This window comes from Xyrauchen texanus, chromosome 32 (assembly GCF_025860055.1).
Source record: "Xyrauchen texanus isolate HMW12.3.18 chromosome 32, RBS_HiC_50CHRs, whole genome shotgun sequence".
In the NCBI taxonomy this organism is placed as follows: domain Eukaryota; kingdom Metazoa; phylum Chordata; class Actinopteri; order Cypriniformes; family Catostomidae; genus Xyrauchen; species Xyrauchen texanus.
This window is the reverse complement of record NC_068307.1, coordinates 7,768,056-7,789,048: the sequence shown is the minus strand read 5'-3', so window position 1 is coordinate 7,789,048 and position 20,993 is coordinate 7,768,056. Positions and strand designations below refer to the sequence as shown.

At 36.2% G+C, this 20,993-nt stretch overlaps 1 protein-coding gene across 1 annotated transcript; it reads left to right on the top strand.

Annotated features, from left to right (window-relative positions):
* Nucleotides 1–2,212: 2,212 nt before the first annotated feature.
* On the top strand, nt 2,213–20,667 carry LOC127625932 (DNA topoisomerase 1-like). The gene is made up of 21 exons (XM_052101415.1): nt 2,213–2,358; nt 2,748–2,772; nt 8,194–8,290; nt 8,559–8,676; nt 8,825–8,871; nt 11,391–11,480; nt 12,343–12,424; nt 12,522–12,616; nt 12,817–12,932; nt 13,697–13,818; nt 13,900–14,022; nt 14,111–14,298; nt 14,382–14,526; nt 14,791–14,934; nt 15,174–15,359; nt 17,299–17,367; nt 17,478–17,592; nt 17,717–17,844; nt 17,971–18,065; nt 18,186–18,335; nt 19,212–20,667. The coding sequence occupies exons 1-21, from the start codon at nt 2,326–2,328 to the stop codon at nt 19,312–19,314; spliced, it is 2,271 nt and encodes a 756-aa protein (XP_051957375.1). The 5' UTR covers nt 2,213–2,325; the 3' UTR covers nt 19,315–20,667.
* The last annotated feature ends 326 nt before the right edge of the window (nt 20,668–20,993 follow it).

The following is a 20,993-nucleotide window of genomic DNA, read 5'->3' as shown; positions in this document are numbered from 1 at the left end:
CACTCTTCTACTTTCCAATTAAGATGAGACCGAGCCCAAAGAAGTCAGCAGCGCTTCTTGACAGTGTTGATGTATGGCTTCTGCTTTGCATTATAAAGTCTTAACTTCATCTGTGGATGCAGCGGCGAGTGGTTTTGACTAACAAAGGTTTACTAAAGTAATCCCAAGCCCATGTCCATGATATCCATTACAGATGAATGATGTTTTTTTAAGACAGTGACGTCTGAAGGATCAGAGATCACACACATTCACAAATGGTTTTTGTCTTGCCCTTTACGCACTTGAAAATTTTCCTTGAATCTTTTCACTATATTGTGCACTAAGAAGGTGAAATGCCAAAAATCCTACCAAGTTGTCTTTGGGGAACATTGTTCTCAAAGTGCAGGATTATGTGCTGACGCATCTGTTGGCAAATTGATGAATCTCGAATTATCCTTGCTCTTGAAGGACTAGGCTGATTTTGGAGGCTCCTTATACAGTATACAGTATTATGACACAAAGTTCTGCCTCACCTGTTTACTGTTCATTTTCGAAAAAACTATCAAATTTACAAGGTAACACGTCATATAATGTGTAGTTGTAGTGCTTTCAATATAGCAAAGTGTGAATAATTTACAAATGACTCCTTTTTGTTTCTATTAGCATTTTTCTTTCTGTCACATCTTTTTTGGAATTGGGGACGTACATCTCTCATCTTCACAAAAATAGGCCAACTGCTGGTGCAAGCCTAAATGTGAGCATTGGTTAAACAAGGCAAAATACTAATCAACCATTATACACTTCTTTTATTTCATTCTACAGCATAAAAAAGTTCTAAATAATCAGTAAAAAAATGGCCTTTAGAAATGGCCATTGCCATATGTGATGGTCCCATTCCATCTAAAGAACTTTTTAGTAGTATGAATCAAGTAGGCCTATAACGTTAAAACCTTTATTTATTGAGCTTACTGATAACTCATTTTACTTGATTAAGTGATTTCACTTAGTCTGTGAAGAGAGAAAGCATAAAGGTGCTCTCAGTATATTTTTTGTTTATGTCATCTTGGACTTGTCTGACACCTAGATGTGTGGGTGCATCATCATTTAAACGCAATAGTTTTCAGTTAGCGATGCCATTGTAGAATTTCACTATTCACAATCAGCCATGATTTATTAAATAATTGAGCAAAAGAGGGGCCTGGGTAGCTCAGCGAGTATTGATGCTGACTACCACCCCTGGAGTCACAAGTTTGAATCCAGGGTGTGCTGAGTGACTCCAGCCAGATCTCCTAAGAAACCAAATTGGCCCGGTTGCTAGGGAGAGTCACATGGAGTAACCTCCTCGTGGTTGCGATTAGTGGTTCTCGCTCTCAATGGGGCGCGTGGTAAGTTGTGCATGGATCGTGGAGAAAAGCATGAGCCTCCACATGCTGTGAGTATCCGGTGTCATGCACAGTGAGCCACGTGATAAAATGTGCAGATTGACAATCTCAGAAATTTAGGCAACGGAGACTTGTCCTCCGCCAACCGGATTGAGGTGAGTAACTGCGCCACCATGAGGACCTACTAAGTAGTGGGAATTGGACTTGACAAATTGGGGAGAAAAGAGGATAAAATAAAAAAATTTGTGAAAGTGTTAAATAACAGGGCAGTTACAGAGATTATGCAAGTAGTATTATTCAGCTGGTCATGTGATTCTAACATGAGGGGACTCTCTCTATGTGGAATTGACTGTCTAATCTGATCTGACCCAAGTCGTCATCTTGTGTGAGTGGTTCATGAGTCCATACGTTCATGAGTCCATTTTTTTCAAAATACTATTTATTCCTTTAGGAGTAAACTTTTTTTATTGTATTTATTAAGAACATTTGCTGAGTGTACCTTTAAAAGTATATTTGATGACCTGTGAACTGAAAAGTGACTGTAATAACTCTATTAACATTGTTTTCTAGAACTGACCACTTAGATAAACTGAAATAAGTGAATGCTATTCTGAATTATATGAAACTGAGTGAGGCATTCTTGATTATTTTCATTCTCATTTTGATATTTATCTTTTTTACTTTCAAGTCTCTCTTATCACTGATACCACGTGGCTATAACGCCATAGTAAGTGCGTAGTGACGGTGAGGAGAGGATCTGTGCGGGCACGCTGTATGGGAGGAGCCAGAGGCCGGAATAACGCCTTTTTTATCCTTTTAAACGCGTCTGACATGCGCAGTTCTTGAAATTTCGGGCTTGGTCTGTTACACAACTGTTTTGTCTTCATTCTGCCCACAGCTCATCGCCGGCATTTTACTTTAACAGGCTCTTAACTGTGTTAAATACAAAATAAGACTCATAGAAATGAGTGGGGGGCATTCACACAACGAGTCCCAGGTAAAGTGTGTGTGATTTAACTCAGTCAATTATTTTCTTTCTTGATGGTTTGTAGTCAGTAGCTCGGCTGTTTAAATTCCATCCGCAGCGGCAGTTCTTCCTCAGCATGCTAACAGACACAATAAGTCGGATTTGAATGTAATAATTATACATCTTTGGTCCGTTTTGTACTGTACAGCGTTTCTATCATAAACATTACATAACGAATGTTTTATCAAGCGAATAAAAACTTTATACAGTCCTTTGCAGCGATGGTATTTAAACGCAATTTTGTGACGAGGCTTGTTAGCTCTAGCGCTAACGCACTGACTAACATCAAGTTGAAAGTTAGCAGCATTTTGGCATGGCACGATTTCACATTAACGTATACACCACTCTTTGTTCCGCAGATCGACTCGGGATCCAGATATAATGGTGAGTGGGACTTGTCAAATCAAAACACTATCATAACATACCATTTTACGGGTTTGAGCTCTAACCTGATCGCTCAGCAGCTTGCTTGACGAGCAGTTAGTTCTAAGGACAGAAATGGCGTCCCAGAGACTAAGTCCCTTCTCGCTCTGACAAGCGCCTATTGTTCACATTGAGCCCTTTAAAATCATATTTATTTAGCATTGTTGTCAACGGGAGACCGTGATCTTGAAAGAGAGAGAGATTATTTGCCTAATCATGTAGCGTGATTGTTTTTTGGAGGCGGAAATATATCGAAAAAGGCTTGTGAAAGTGAGGTTTTGGGGGTTGAGGACTTAGTCTCTGCGCCATTTTCTTTTTCTCTGAGTGTAGTGCACATCGGCGTGATTATGGAGGCGAAGAATTGAGAAACGCGTGTGACCTGTTTTGAATCCATGCATGAAAATAAACGCACAACCTCAAACACATGCTAATTTGATCATATTTTTTTAAATGCACCTTTACTCATTAAAGCTCAAGATGTAATTATGGAGGAATCTTGTCTCTATTAAAACTAATTTCTTATGTAAAGAGGTCTGCTGCGGTCTTAATTTGAATCACAAAATCAATATTAAAACAAGACTTGGTGGAAATGTAAAATTGGCCACTACTTGGGATTTCACTGAATTTGAAGTCCACACAATTATACTCAAATGTCAATGTGTGGGATCAATTTAACAATGTAGAAAAAATGCAGTGTGTCAGTCAGGGTTATTGCTGAAGTCACATTTCTATTATAATTTTAGTTTGACTTTTTGCATGTTTATTTTTTCCTCTCTTCCAACAGATCTCGATGAATAGTGAGGACTCATTGTTTTTTTTCTCATATCTATATGGTTTCAGACTTTGGCATGTCATAGCAACCAATCCCACAGCTCCTAAGCACTTTGACACCCTAAATAGTTTCTTTTTAAGCATATTCATTCTTAAAAGTTATTTAATGGGTGTATATGTTAACTTTTCAGATTCACTTTTCTTTGATCCACAAACTGCATAGATTTTACACTAAGGATCTGTATGTAACCTATGATTGTGCTGATTAAGCAGCTCCCTACTAGCACCTCACACGAGGTTACATCTTGTATTATATACATTGATAACTTCACATTCCACTAAACATCCAAGTTCTTTTTGCCATATGGGCATAAAACTCATATGTAGATTTTTACCCATGCTTTACTACGTTTGCATGCAAAATAGCCTACATACCACCAAAAAAATTGAATATTACTGGGATCATATTAATAAAAATGTACAGTGAAACCCATCAAAATAAAATATCTATTATATAGCCAAAGTTAGATGTATAGATCAAAGTGTGCAGCCTATAAATCTTTAAAAGAGTTTGCTGAAATTGAGAACATTCTAGTGTATTTAAAGGAATATTTCGGGTTCAATACAGGTTAAGCTCAATTGACAGCCTTTGTGGCATAATGTTGATTACCACAAACATTTTAGTCTCTTCCCTTTTTTTAAAAACAAATCAAAAATCTGGGCTACACTTACAATCTGTAAACGTTAAAATACTCACTGTTTCTGAAGTATAGCCACAAGATGTAAACGATATGTGTTGACATGATTTGTTTGATAAAATTGCTTCCTATCCTTTTCTGTGTAAAGTTGTAACCAATTTTATAACTCTGTAGACACTAAAAGAATCCTAAAAATGATGATTTATACAACTTTACCGCTCAAATAATACACAAACTTTAACAGAAGAATTAATGCAAGTGTTTTTATAAAAATGAAACCCTCCAGAATTGGCCCCATTCACTTCCATTGTAAGTGCTTCACTGTAACGTCGATATTGGCTTTTTTTTTTTTTTTTTTTTAAAGATAAGGAGTGACAAGTTAAAATAAATGTTTGTTGTGATCAAAATAATACCACAAATATTTTGCTGCTTGAGCTTATTTGTGTTGAACCCAGAATATTCCTTTTAAGCCATTGTTGATGGTATATGACTAGAACATGTATGACAACCTCAAACACAAGTTGTGTCCAAAATGACGTACTATACACTTACAGAATACACTACACTTAGCCTTCTAGTGTATGAATTTTCAGAGTGTAGTATCGACCCAAATGGAACATTTAATGTTTTTTCACTACACTGAAGCATTTGCGACTGATTGAAGTGATGTTTCTAAAGCATGTGATGGGTTACCATGCAGTTCAACACTTGTATCTAAAATAATGAACATTCACACTGCATGGGGTGATGGTAACTCACATTTGTAAGGTGCTGTCTTCTCTGAAGTTTTTGTTGTTGCCACATTCTCCATTATTTAAATGTAATTGTTTTGTCAGACCAGCTTTACAGCCAGGTAACTCCACCCCAACCGCTGCATACAGCAAGCTGCGAGTGCTGAATGCATTAAGTATTCCACACTCCGTATTTACTGTTGAAGTAGTACATCATACAGGGACTCTTAGTAAACTTCTTTTTGTTGCATTTTCAGTGTAAACATGCAACTCGCACAACTTGAACTACAAAATGGCATAGAATAGTACAGAGCCACAAGATGGGTTGCAGCTATCTGTATTGGTTTGACCAATACAACACATAAAAGTTCACACTCCATGTGAAATGTAATTGTCAATATACTACATTTAGAGCCCATTTTAGTATAAGCACTATTTGTTTATTTTGTATGGTTACAATTCATCCAGTATATGCGTTTAGGGTCTGTTTCAGCCATACAATAACTAATTTCTGTGCATCTTCCTCTTTGTGTTTTGAAGCTAGCATATAACATTTCTGCTGACAATGAACTTGTCCACTAGAGGGTACAGTTCACCAGTAAGTTATCCCACAGCCCCAGATGTGCATGTGTTTTACTGAAGGGCAAAATGAACATGGTGAATACAGGCACTATATTGCCTTTTAAAGAGGCACTATATTTACTTCTGTAAAATAGATCATGTAAATTTAAATTGTAAAAAAAAAAAAAAAGACCTTGTGAATAAATGAAAAGCAATTTCATGTTAAACATTTGTGATATATTCATGAAAACAGGTGGGAAAAATAAGAATATCCATCTCCTACTTGCTTAAACCGAGTGTGCATCGGTAGGCAAAGGTTTGTTGCATTAAAAGTAATCGTTCACCCAAAAATTGGATTGGGTGAGAAACAAATCAATATTTAAGTCCTTTTCACTATAATTGTTTACTTCCAGTCTCTCTCTGATGCACGTCCATGTAGGGAATCTATTCACACTGCCCTCACTTGAGCGGGCTGGCATGAACAACAAATTATTATATTTATATAGTTTTTTGCATAATCAGTTTAGAATATCTTTACATTATTGTGTGGAACTAATTGGGAGTACACTTTAATATGTAAAGAAACACAAACCTCTAACAACACATTATTTCAATAAATGTATAGCTTATTAAGAAACACCTTATTATTAACTAGTATACTGAATAATGTAGCAGCAAAATTAGCAGTAACTCCAGTCTTCAGTATAAAAGAATCCAGTGTTATATTTTCTCTTTTTTTCTTTTTTTTTATGTTTCAACTTGCATCTGGACTTTAAAGGATTCAGATCTCTTTTTTTTTTTTTTTGTTCAATTTAGTTGGAAGACATCAGTCCACTTCATTCACACAGTATTTTTTTTTAACCAATTCAATTGAAATATTGTTATAAATGGTAAACAAATACTAATGATGATGATAATAATCATAATAAATTGTTATTAATATTATTATTGACTTTTAATTTGAAATACAACAGAAATATATTTAAATCGTGCACTTTTTAAACCCTCAAGCTTTTATTTTGTCTTTCTAATCTCTCCAGGAAGTCCTGTTTGTAGGCAAGTTTACAGTAGTTTGATTTGCTGCTTATTCAAATTCTGGTAAAATGCACCTATGGTGCCATTCTAAATGCATATTATAAGTGAACCGAACTATTGAGCATCTACATCTGAGATCTTATCTGTGAGTAGTAGTAAAGTAGCAGACGTAGAGCTAAACCTATCTAATTTATTGTTTGAAATATTTATTTTAGAGCTTGAATTGATCATCAAATCTGACTGTTCATCAAAACGGACTATTTAAAATAATCTTTTACGAGCGCTCCTCGTTAATTGAATGACGTGTAAGAATCTTGCGATATTGACGAGAGAGGGATCCCTTCCAGACATGACCAACCGAGTCCCTCGTGGATGTGCATCGGAGAGCAACCAGAAGTAAACAATTATAGTGAAAAGGATTTAAATATTGATCTGTTTCTCACCCAAAGCGATCGTTTTGTTTTAGAAGACACTGGAGTCATTTGGATTACTTTTACTATGATTGTCTGTGCTTTTTTGGAGCTTTAAAGTACTGATCACCATCCACTTGCATTGTATGGGCCTACAGAGCTGAGATATTCTTCTAAAAATCTCAGTTTGTTTTTAAGAAAATAAAGTCATACATATCTAGATTGGCATCTGGGTTAGGAAATGAGGAAAGACTGTGGGTGAACTATCCCTTTAAAGCATTCATTCCCGATAAAGGATTAGGTTTCATGTCCTTACTAAGAACCCCTGCCCCTCTTAATTCTTGAGTGCATTCTAATGTAATGTGAGGTTGGTTGTTTCTCATTGGTCTTAAAGGATTTTTGGGATTGTATGGATTCCAGAAGCATCTTGTACATTTCCTGCTCATTCTTTTGGTCCTTGTTACAGAATGGGAGATTGTTTTGCTTTGGACCTATAAAGCACCTCCATCTCTCTCATTGTTTGCTACAGTGTCGGTGTGACATGTCTGCCCCACTTTTAACCATAACCAACCTACAAATTTCCTAAAGCAATTGCTGCCTCCAAGTAAACTGGCACAGCTGAACCATGCAAAGAATGGGTCCTCTATAAACACTATATATAACTGAGGGAGAGTAAGAACTGGACATTTTACCTTGAGAGGTAAAGTGCCAAAATCTACAAGGTATGACTAATGTGTCCGCAGTAGGTTAGGCAAGGACACGTGAAAATGTGTCATGCTGTACTTATTTCAAACCAGTTGTCTGTAAATGGTCTTCAGTGTTTGGCAGGCTCATGTAGGTTGGTCTGAAATGGGTTTTTGCAAGCAGAGTGAGCTGCCACAGTGAACTAATCTTCCATTCAGTTTGAACTGATCATCATACCTTTGCTTTGTTGGTATTGTTTGTTGGATGACCATTGAATACCTTTAGAAATAAACACTTGGCTACATTTTTATTTCAATATGGTAGTCTGTTTGCTTTTATTCTCTTTCATACCTCCAGATACACTTTTCAAAGACAGTTAGCCATGCTTTTAAATCTGGCTTTCCTGTTCCAGGGACGTACTGTTGTTCCCAGGTGTTCTTTGGTTTTTGAATGTTCTACTGTAAATAAAACATTTAATTTCTTTGTTGGCAGATTCTCACAAACATAAAGATAAATACAAGGACAAAGAGCACAAACATAAGGACCACAAAAAAGACAAAGAACGTGAGAAATCAAAGCACAGCAACAGGTATGACAAAACTTTAATTATATTTTGGGCCCCTGTCATCACTGTGTCTTTGTACAGCTGATATATTACCAGTTTATGGTCCAGTTTACTCCTTATGGGGTGTTTTTGATAAGCAGGGCGTGGCATTCAGTGATCATACCACAGGAAGGAATGTTGGCTTTACAGTAACTTCCTTTGTAAACACTATAATTTCAATGGAGATGATTTTGTTGATGTGCTGTGCCATTGTGGCAATTAGATCACGGTATTTTTTCTTGCTTTTTGGCAGTAACCACAGGGATTTCTCTGAGAAGAAGCACAGAGATAAAGATAAAGAGAGACTCAAGCTCAAAGAAGGATCCTCAGACAAGCAGAAGGACAAAAACAAAGAGAAGAAGGAGGAAAGGGTGGGCAGATTCCTCTGTTACTTTTCACATTGCAGCAGTTTTATCTGAGCTAAACCCTCTGGCTTTGGAGGAGTTGTAAATTGTCTTTTGTGATTCACACAACGTTGAGTGCTGTTATTGACCTTTTTTTTTTTTTTTACTACAACAGTATTTAGATGGCAAGCCCAAAAAAGAAAAAGAGAATGGATTTGCAAGGTGAGTGGGAGCTCAAAATATGACGGGTGATGATGTGATGTAGGATATGAGCATTTTGTTTATTCATTGAAGTGTGACCTTTTTTTGTGTGGAAAAACAATCTCACAATTTTTTTCTGTGTATGTGCAATGAGATACAGCACTTTGCTGCACTCACACACAGGCTTTTGGGGCAGATAAACTTTTTGTGCCCCATTATTCAATAATGGCTTCTTTGCAACACCTGCATTACATTTGCAACCGGTCCACAAATCAATTTGCACCCAAAATTTCACCCAAAGAAACACTGAGTAGGCATTGTTGTTTCGGGTTTCTGATGTCAAATTCGGAACAAGCCATTCTTGCAGCTTTGCTTTAATAAATGGTCTTTTTGTACGAGGAAATTTCTGGGTCACATTATGTTTTCATTGTACAATTACCTCTCTAAAAAGATCAAGGATGACTAGGCCCCGTTTAAACCACACATTAACATGCTTTTTCACAATCAAATCACTATCCAATAGCACTTGCTCACATTTAATTACAGGTGTAAATGCACCCAAGACGTCTTGTGATCGGATCACTGAAAATGAAATCACTCAAAGTTGGTCGGGATGGATTCTGGCCACATTAAACAGGAACTGAAATTTGACACTGGGTTGCTGGTATTGAACAACATTTTTATAATTCCTGCAAGTTCCACCTTCATAATGCGAGGAGATCCCGTACAATTGTTTTTTTTTTTTTTTTTCACTTCAACATGTAGCTGACAATTAGTAATCCAATCCATTCAGATGATCAAATCAAATTTGTCTTTGAATTAAACTGTAATTCCAGAGTCTGCACGAGAAAATCTGCTCTACTGTGTCTCTCTCATGCAGCTTACTTATCGAACACTTGGATTGTTGAGTTTAGTGTGAGCGCACACAGTGAGGAAGCACATATTTACTGAACTTAAGATGTTACTGATCTGTAAACCTTCATAAACTTGTTAAATCAGAATGCAAATTGAGTTAAACTTCATCTTTGTAAGCAAGCAAAGCAAGAAAACTATCTCTGCTGTTTATCATCAACAAAGCTGTGTACATTCCAAGCACGCAACATTGGAGCAAACTAGTTTTGCCCCTTTCACATTGTGGTGCTCCATCATATTACTGCACCTTTGACAAGAAAAGAAGAAATGGCAAAAATTATTTGTGTAATGCTACTAAAACTACTCTTCAGGTTGAAGAGAAACGCTTAAACACCCGTTACATCTCATCTCCATCTCTAGAGCTCCATCTGACATTAACAGGTATTTGTTTCTGTGATGAGAATCAGTTTTAAAAAGTATGTATTAGATAGATGATACCTATATTAAGACTAAACTGACATTTTTAATGTAACTGGTGAGAATTTCCTTGAACATTTCATTGGATATTTCACCCAAAATTAAGATTTCTGTCATCACTTGCCTTCATGTTGTTGCAAACCTGCATGACTTTTTTCAGTGGAACTCAATAGGAGATGTTGGGGAACATTTTAGTTTATCACCATTCAGTTTCATTCAATTGAGAAAAAAAAAGAAAAAAAATGCAGTGTGAATGGTGACTGAGTAACATTTTCCCTAACATCTTTTGGGTTCCTCGGAAGAGAGAAATTCATACAGGCTTAAGGGTAATGATACCAGAAATTAACTTTTTGGGGAAACTGCACTTAACGACTTGTTTGTTAAAGGAATGGCAAGAACAACAATATAAATGTAAGTAGGCACATGATTGCATCACGTCTCACTGGGAAACAAGTGTCTAAAGAGAAGGATCAAAATGTAGGCTACATACTTAAAATATATCCATCTGAATAAAACTAGAGGTGAAATTTTTGAAAAGTAGCTCCCGCAAAATCACATGCATTATTCCATTGGAATATTTAGTCTCTCCTCGAATCCCCACATTCTCGTGTCTCTCTCCTGTTTTCTAATCATTATGTGGCTTGTGCGACACTCATGTGAAACAAGGCTTTACTTGCGCATTTCAGATGAGAAGCATATTTAGCACTGAGAAAGAGCTGAATGCAAGATTAATATAATTAAATTAGCTCTGGCAACCCGAATTTATGTGCTGCTTAAACATCCAGCCCATACGGTCAACGTGATGGAAAGCATTTGAGTCAATGTTTTTTAAAATTCGCTAAATATTGAGAATTTTCAGTTACCACAGCCTCCGTAATACTGAATGCATATAGCGTTTTCAATTTTGCGTTGGTAACTTTGAACGGCTCCATCCAACCACAGTGAAGACTCATTTGACTGCAAGGTGTAAATGCAGTTAAGCTAAAGAATATCCAGATAATATCTGCTTATGAAATGCATGTTCATTCAAGGTGTAAAAGGGGCCGAATGATTCCTTATATGATCCCTTTTAGATCAGCAGCATGGTTTTCATTTTTCTATATACTGAAATAATTTAATACAATCATTTATCTGTGACAATTTAAAAGGGATCTTGGGTTAGATGCTGTTTAGCAAGCAAAATAATAATGCGTTCATCTTTCTTTACACAGCCCTCACATTAAATCTGAACCTGACAATGATGACTTCTACCACTCTCCCAAACACGAAAAGTCCTTGAAGAGAGAGCGTGATGATGACGAGTAAGTGACATTGCAATCACAGGCCAAAATGTTCATTTTTGTGTGGCCTGTGATTTACTCAGCCCTCATGTAATTCCAAACCCATATGCTGTTATTTGTTTTATGGAACACAAGAAGACAACTCTCCTTACTACGGCAGGTGTTAAGTACAATATAAACGTCATGTAGTTTATGTGCACTTCTGAAGTCAAATGATAGAGTTTGTAATGTGTGGAAATTAATTAATTCGCTGAAAATCTTCCCCTCCATCTGCAGCTCTCAAATCTCATTCTCCATTCTGCATATTAAAACTGGTGCATCACGTTTGGTTTTGACACATGTGAAAACAAATGCTGTTTGGCGACAATGACATCAAACTTGCACCATTTTTCTAACTAACATCGAATGAGTTTTCAGAACTTCAGTGAAGGGGACGGTTAACAGTAAATAGCTTTCATTTTGGTATGTTCCTCACATAAAGCTATCGTATGGCTGCAGAAGACTTTGGAATATATGATTATTTTGTGTTTGTCCTTTTTGGAGCTTGACCACCGTGGTCACGATGAACTATCCTTGTATGGAAAAGGTCTGCAATAGATTCTTAAAAATGTCTTCCTTTTGTGTTTAATGGAGAGAGAAAAATAACAATGTAACGACAATTTTTCATTTTCGGGTGAACAATTCCTTGGAGGGAATCTTGCAAAAGAGTCTTCGGTCACACTAAAGCATTTATACACTAATCTCTCTTTGTTAAAAATGTTGATTTATGAAGCTTTGGAGCAAATGAGTTATAAGGTGACTGAAGATGAAAGTTGTTGAATAATCTGTATGGATGGCAGATTTTTGTTTATATAGGCCTTGTTTTTCTTGATGTATCTTTCAGTGCCGAGTTCAAGCCCAAAAAAATTAAAATTGAGAATGACAAAATCGAAAAGAAGGCAAAGAAAAGGAAACCGGAAGAAGAGGTATGCGGATGAAACTGCTATCTTATCTCGAGGTTATGTTTTCAAGGACATTTTTGGCATTTATTAATCTGGATCTTTTGATATGCTCTCATCATAGGACATAAAGCCCAAAAAGAAAACAAAAGACAAGAAAGGAGTTACTACAGATGGCAAAAAGAAAGCAAAGAAGGAGCCAGAAGAGAAGTGGAAATGGTTAGTCTCACATCCTCTGATGGTCAAGTAATTACAGGCTGAATGCGAGACTTAAGTCAGCTAGTCTGTTTAGAATTATCTGGGGATATCTTGCAGGTCACAAACATCCTTTCTGTTATGGTGCTTTTGTAGAGCTGTTTTGGTTGTTTGGGCTGGGATGTTGGTTTACCTTCCATCTCTGTGCTTTTTCTTGTGTTCAGGTGGGAGGAGGAAAGGTACACAGATGGTTCGAAATGGAGGTTTCTTGAACACAAAGGGCCTGTCTTTGCTCCACCATATGAGCCTCTTCCCAGCAAAGTCAAATTCTATTATGACGGTACGTCATTAAACGTCTCAACTCTGTGTTTATATGTATATTGCGATCCATGTGGTGGGTAGATCGTGCTGGCTGCTATTCAGACATTGGCTGTCCAATCAGAATAAGCCCATCAATTCTGTTGGAGAACAGATGTTTTCTTTGTTGACTTTACTTTGTTTAAACTCTCTTTTAAATGGCTCTCTGTTCTGTTAAACACACATGCTCTCTATACATTTCAATTCTCTGTTCAGACAGTGTAGGTATCTCATTGTTCTTTACCTCTGGAAGTTTGTCCGTATCTTCAGTCAAAGAAACATTTAGACTGGGGCTTCAGTAGTTTTAAAGTTTCTAGTATAGAGGTCGTATGACAAAAAATAGATTTATAGAGTGGTCAAAGAGTTCTAAGTCTTTCCGTAGTATGATGGGCACAAAATAAAAAAAATAGCCAGAAATGTAATATTTGGTGCATAACATGGGACTTAACTGTAAACAAGCCTGAAATACACTGGGGACTTTTATTTAAAAAATGACAGACTTGTCTGTTACAGTGCTCTCTTTAAGTATTTCATATATTAAGCGCTTTGTAGCCTATAATTTAATCAAATGTGGTTTAATTATTAGGAAAAAATTATTAAGAATAATAAACTATCGGAATATATTTTTGCTGATAATCGATATTTCCAAAAAGTAACAATCAGTAAAACCAATATGTCAGTAGTCTAGTAAATGTGTCATTCAGTTCTTTTGTTGCTACTCTGAACATGTCATATTTTTTTCACCAGGAAAGCCCATGAAACTCAGTCCTGATGCAGAAGAGGTGGCAACGTTTTTCTCAAAAATGATAGACCATGAGTACACCACTAAAGACATATTTCGGGAAAACTTCTTTAAAGATTGGAGAAAGGTAATGTTCGCAAGGTTTCTTTGTCCTTTGCTTTTAATGTAATATTATTAAACCTGCTTGATTTAAAGCTACTTGTTTTAGGAAATGAAATCTGAAGAGAAGTCCATAATCAGAGACCTGAATAAGTGTGACTTTACTGAAATGAGTGAATATTTCAAAGCTCAATCTGAAGCCAGGAAGGCTATGACTAAAGAAGAGAAACTGGTAAGACTCGCCACTTTTTTTGTTGTGGTGACACATTGGCCGGTGTTATAATTAATGAGTTGACGACGTGTTTCTTTCTCTCTTTAAGAAAATAAAAGCGGAAAATGAGCGCCTTCTTCAGGAGTATGGCTTCTGTGTCATGGACAATCACAAAGAGCGTATCGCCAACTTCCGTATTGAGCCTCCAGGCTTGTTCCGTGGGAGAGGTGACCATCCCAAAATGGGCATGTTGAAGCGTCGTATCAGACCCGAGGACATTATCATTAACTGCAGCAAGTAAGGAGCATTCATCACACTCCATCAAGAACACAATTGATGGTAAATGAAACATCTTTCTAATCCTGTGCTTTTCATTGTAGGGACTCCAAACATCCTAAACCACCTCCTGGGACAAAGTGGAAGGAGGTGCGCCATGATAACAAAGTGACGTGGCTGGTGTCCTGGACTGAGAATATCCAAGGCTCTATCAAATACATCATGCTGAACCCCAGCTCAAGGATCAAGGTAAATGAGCACGTATATCCTAATTTCTTTGAGGGGTTACTTGATGCCCTAGGTAAGAAGACATGACCAAAAATAAAAATTCTAATAAAGAATTATGATTTGCATGCTCAGTGGTGTAGTGCATTTGGACCCGAGTTCGTATCCTGACCTAAAACAAAATTGCAGCAAAGCTTTATAACCATCTATGTATCTCATTTTGAATGCAATACTAATCACATGGTTTATGTTTAAGTTTTGGGTTAATTTATATTCTTTGTCTTGCAGGGTGAGAAGGATTGGCAGAAGTATGAGACAGCCCGTCGGTTGAAGAAGTGTGTGGATCGGATCCGTGCGCAGTACAGAGAGGACTGGAAATCAAAAGAGATGAGGATTCGTCAGCGAGCTGTAGCTCTTTACTTCATTGACAAGGTTTGTGTTGGTTTGATCAATATTTATAACATGTTTGGTGTTAAGACCGTGACCTTGTAAGCATGTGATGCACTTGAATCACTCATTGAAAATGCACTTAAAGCAAGTGGGCTGGTTAAAATCCATTTTCTCCTTTAATTGGTGTACATTTACGGAGAGGTTTTGTTTGGTAATGTGTTTTTGTGTGAGAGCAGAAGTTGCAATATTATGCATCTTGTCCATATTTCGTTGTTGTGTAGCTGGCTCTGAGAGCAGGTAATGAAAAAGAGGAAGGAGAGACTGCTGACACAGTGGGCTGCTGCTCACTTAGAGTGGAACATCTAAGTCTCCATCAGGAGATGGATGGCCAGGAGTTTGTGGTGGAGTTTGACTTTCTTGGTAAAGACTCCATTCGATACTACAACAAAGTCCCTGTAGAGAAGAGGGTAAGTTCTGTTTGCCCTATTACAAACATATCCAACGTCAACCCATATCACTCCACTTCCCAGCCCACATACAGTATAATGGTGATTCTCAAAACCTGTCAAGAAAATGTATTTGTGTGTGTGTATATGTATGTATGTATATATTATATGAATAATTAATATTAATACTTCAGTCATCCTATTTATAATTTTTTGGGGCATTATGAGTTTTTCAGGACACAGTGGCTCATTTTACCCACCAGTTCTCAATACCATAACAAACGAAAATGGCTCAAATGAAAGGCATGTGGTTACTGCTACGATGTATAAATACTATTGCTGTCAGTCTATTAAATGTTTAATCACATAATTTTCGCAAGTTAATCGCAGATTTTGAAAGTGCTGAAATTTTACTCTATACTTATCCTTTCAAAATGCATTTATATCCATCTTGGGTATGAAACCAAAACAATATGTAAAAATATAATGCTTTATTATCATTTTCCAAACAGAGTCTTCAAAAGTATACAGATAGTAAATAGCACCAATTCAAATAACATTAAACATTTCCCAAAGTCTAAGTGTGAGTTTGACTTTTTGAAAGAACTAGTCCCTACATGGGTTGCATATTCATTGCAATGGGCTTTAAATTTCTTAAACGCCTCCACATTATTAATCACCCAGGAAACTGTGGCTATCTGCTTTGCTACAGCAATCGTGAACCTGTCAGGATTCCCGTCAGTGTCAAGTGTCGCTTTAAACTCCACATTAAAAGCGCTTTCATACAATAACATCTCATTCCACGTTTTAGTGATAATTAATAGAAGTTGATAGGTGATAGAAGACTTGACGTGCTCTTGTGGTAATTAAAATGTGCCTTCCTTAGGCTGATAAATACTTCATTTTTGTGACAAGTTATTCTAGGCTTGTTTTGCACAACAAATAGCGTAATGAGCTCCTTTCCCAATCACCTTGCCACTGACACTGAATCACTGCTGTGTTTGTTTTTGGTCTTTGCGCCCATGTAATGAGTTGGAAACTTCACAAAGGTTCCGTCCCTCCAAGCAGTGTTTATGCTGGTTTATTCTGAATTAATGATAAATGCGTTAATCATGATTTAAGAAAAAATAACGTATCAAACTATCTAATTAATCACATGTGTTAACGCTTCATTTTGGCAGATCTAATAGATACTTTTTGACATTGTGGTAATGACTATCGTAACATCCATCTTTTTTTCGCAATGCGGTAACAAGAATTTGGGCGTAAAATGTGCGTAACTTACTATGAAAAATCTTAATGGCCCATAAAATAAGCTTTATTTTCTATTAAAAAAAAGAATAATTTATTTAGTTTTATTTTGGATTAAAAATAAGTTTTGTGAGAATCACCCATAAATTCCACCATTACAGTATGTAACTGTATTCATCTGTTTTTGGTCCCTACTTGCACTGTCAGGTCTTCTGTTGCCAAGTTGTTTACTGTACCTAATTTTTGATTTGTCCTTCGTGAGCATCCGTGATGAAGTCTGCCTCTAGACTTTGGAATACTCTCCCAAAAGATGTTTAATATCTCCACATTTTCAAAACTCAATTTAAAACTCATTTGCTCATTGTTACGGAGATGTTCCTTGATTGCCTCTTAGTCTGCAATCCTCAATTCATGCCAAGTTTTAGCTGTGTGTGTTTCCAATCTTTGTTTATTACATTGTCTCTGGTGTCTTTTTTGCTGACTTTTATTTATATTTAGTTTTCCTGTTTTGTGTTCTGTTACTCTTGTGTCTGTTTTTGGTTATGCTTTTTCTTTGCTTTATGCATTAAGTGTCCTTGGGCACTACATAATTTGTATTCAATTTCAAGAGTAATCTCTAAATGAATACAGCTCATCTGAGAATTATTGACCGGCAGATAGTTGTATGGGGTTTGCCTTTGTGTGAAAATCCCATTTAAATCTGATACAGGTATTCAAGAATCTCCAGCTCTTCATGGAGGACAAGGAGGCAGAGGATGACCTCTTCGACCGCCTCAATGTAAGTCACATTTATTTCCACTTGCCTGCTATTTGTTCGGAATACCAAGCAGATTGCCAGTGGCATATACAAAATAACCAAATGTTCTCAATTGTAAAATTACTCTACAGACTTCCATTTTGAACAAGCATCTTCAAGAGTTGATGGACGGCCTTACGGCTAAAGTGTTCCGTACTTACAACGCCTCCATCACACTACAGCAGCAGCTGAGTGAACTCACAAACTGTAAGTCATGTCACTGTATGTGAAGAACTGGATTAGGCACATTGCATGAAGTTGGATAAGTTCATGATTTGCATATGTTGTCATGTGACTTAAGGGTCATGATGGTCTCGCTTGCTTTCTTTAGCTGAAGACAATGTTCCTGCAAAGATCCTGTCTTACAATCGGGCTAATCGAGCAGTAGCTATCCTGTGTAACCACCAGAGGGCACCTCCCAAGACATTTGAGAAATCAATGCAAAATCTTCAAGCAAAGGTATGAGACATATGTAACCTTCTCATTGTTGTCTCTATCCTTTTGAGGTTTTTTGATGTTAGTGGAAGGTCAGATGGACAATCTATAATGTTGTCTTTCCTTCATTCACTTGTTCATTAAAACCAGATTGACACAAAGAAGGATCAGCTTTCTGATGCTAAAAGGGAGCTGAAAAGTGCCAAGGCGGATGCCAAAGTACGCAGAGATGAGAAATCCAAGAAGTGAGTTTCAAAATATTTGCTTGGAGGGCGCCCAAGTGGATTTGGTTGAGAATTTTCTGTGCTTATTGTGTTCATATGTGATTGTATGCTGCTTGAATGTTGATCGTTTTGGCAATCTAGGGCTGTGGAGACAAAGAAGAAAGCTGTGCAGAGGGCAGAGGAACAGCTGATGAAGTTGGAGGTACAGGCCACAGACCGGGAGGAGAACAAGCAAATTGCACTGGGTACCTCCAAACTCAACTACCTGGACCCACGTATCTCAGTAGCCTGGTAAGAACATGCCCATTAGATAAAATAAATGTGTTATTTTTGTTAAAGATTCAATTCATATCTTGCTTTATTGGCAAGATAAACTTAGACAAACAGTGCATTATTAGACATTACATGCAAATATAAAGTTTCAGTAAATGAAAAAAATTTACCACACGCATATCTATAATTTAATACACATGTTAAACAGTCAATCGCATAAAATTTCCAAGCCCTTAAATATATTTTATTTATTTTGCAGTGCAGGTTCATTCAAGTTTGATAAACGGGATATACCCCCATTTGGTGTTTTCATCTTTTGATAAATGTCTTAAGTTTTGTCATGTCATATTAATTGTATTACATTTGACTCTAAAATGGCACATCATTTTAGTCTTTGTAAATAAATATATATATATATATATATATATATATATATATATATTTTTTTAAATATCTACTTGTCAAACTGTAACATACCAAATATTTGAACATTTTGAAAATGCATAAATATTATATTCAACAAAATGCAACATATAAAAACCCTGAAATACTGACATATTAACTACTTAAAGTTACTGTTTTGTGAATTCATCATGCTTTAATTTTTGCCATATTTGCAACGGTTTAGGATATTGAATTTTTTTGTGTATTTTTACGGAAACACTGAATTCGCAATAAAAATTGTGCATTCTTACTAGCCATAACTGAGTTTTGATAATCATTATTAATTATATTTATTTATTTTTTTGGCTGTGACAATCAAAAAAAACAACCTTTTGTCAATATACTTTATCATGACTCATTTCAAGATTGATGAAATTAACAGTGACCCCAAGTGTGTAAATCTGTTATTTGGATGTTTTGGTTCTTAATGTTTTTCCTCTCCTTCCCCAGGTGCAAGAAGTTTGAAATCCCAATAGAGAAGATCTACAACAAAACTCAGCGTGAGAAATTTGCTTGGGCTATTGACATGGCTGAAAAAGACTTTGAATTTTAAATCATTCTTGCAATTTTATTTCTCCCTCCACCCTATCCTTTTGTTTTTAATAGATACTTTTAGTCTAAGGTATTTCCAGCAGGTGGTGAACCTGACAAGGGAATAGATGTGAAGCAAGCATAAGTGTTGAAAGGAGAGCTTGAATGTCATGATTTGGGTGACTGATTTTAGGCCGTGACCAGTAATCTTGTAGGTTTTGTTGGATCAAAGTTTTTAAGTTTGAAATATGAAGGGCCTTTACACAAGGTTACGTGGTTTTAAGCCAGGAACTGGAGAATCAGTGGCCTGACCTTTTTAAAACACTTTTACTGTCTTACTAGCCCCCATAACCCTACCAACCCCCCCCCCCTCTCTGGACAGACGGCCCGAAGATATCTGAACTATGAACTATGTGGTCCTATAGCTACTGTATTCAACTACAAATTGCTTTGTGGATCCTTTTAATTTTAGTTTTGCTGTATTTTTAGCCCTTCTGTATTAATAATGAATTCTATATTTTAATAGAAGATTTAAAAAAAAAAAAATCAAAAGACTTGCTTAAGTGCACTTACACGCCTTTTTTAGGATATGAAATGTGTACACCTGGTGTGATTATTTTATGGGAAATATGACCATTATAAAGCTGTGTGTTTGAGTGAGTGTTACATGAACTGTTCACTTTTAAACTGGAGTAAAACTCTGTAAACTATATACAAACCAGAAAGTAGGATGCTTGGCGAGCTACAGGGGACTACAGCTTCAAACGTGACTGTATTTCCTTAAACAGGCAGAATGTGAATCTGTTTTTATTTTCTTTTTTTTTCTTTTTTACTGCATATATATATATATATATATATATATATATATATATATCAGGGTCTTGTTTCAAATGTAAATGTGAACCAATATTTTTCCCTCTGTCTCCAGTATCCTACAGATTGTGTCTACAAAGCTTCATCTTGGTTTAACTTAATGTGTAATAACTGTTTCCATAAGAAAAATAAAGGAGAAAAAAAAACAGTATCTGTTACTTGAAGATATCATTTTTAGGATGTATTTTTTTCAGGGTATGTGAAAGTGTTTTGTTTTTTTTCCCCTTGAGGGTATGTGAGGGAAATCGTCTTTGCCAAAAACAATTCTGTGTTATGATTTCAAGCTATTATTATTTTGTAATTTTCAAGATTTTAAGTATAGAATTTATTTTAACATGGACTTTGCCATGGAATCGCTCTTCTGTTTCACCACTCCATTCTGGAAAGAAATGTTGATGGTGGCAGCCATGTAACCTGTCCCAACTTACAATGCTCATGCCATAACCTCTGATCATGTGTTTTTCTTTCTTTTGCTCAATTGTAGGTTATTTAAAAATAAAACCCTACAGCATTAAGTAATAAACTGTTGTTTTTTTAATGGAAGACTACAGCGTTTCACTATTTAAAGGGATGGTTCATCCAAAAATGTAAGTGAATTGTGGCCAGATCTTTGAAGCTCAAAGCATGTAAAAGTAATTAATATGACTCCAGTGGTTAAATTCATATCTATAGAAGCGATATAATAGATGTGTGTGAGAAACCGATAAATATTAAAGTATTTTTTTTATATAAATCTCCACTTTAAAATTCTTCATTTGTTTTTAGTAATCACATTCTTGGTGCATATCGCCACTTACTGGGCAGGAGGGGAAAAGGACTTCATTTTGA

Excerpts from the sequence above, each read along its gene's own strand:
- LOC127625932 (XM_052101415.1), top strand. The coding sequence starts at position 2,326 with ATGAGTGGGGGGCATTCACACAACGAGTCCCAG. Across the intron at positions 8,872-11,390 it reads AAAGAGAATGGATTTGCAAG|CCCTCACATTAAATCTGAAC; the intron begins GTGAGTGGGAGC and ends TTCTTTACACAG. Across the intron at positions 12,617-12,816 it reads CCAGAAGAGAAGTGGAAATG|GTGGGAGGAGGAAAGGTACA; the intron begins GTTAGTCTCACA and ends TCTTGTGTTCAG.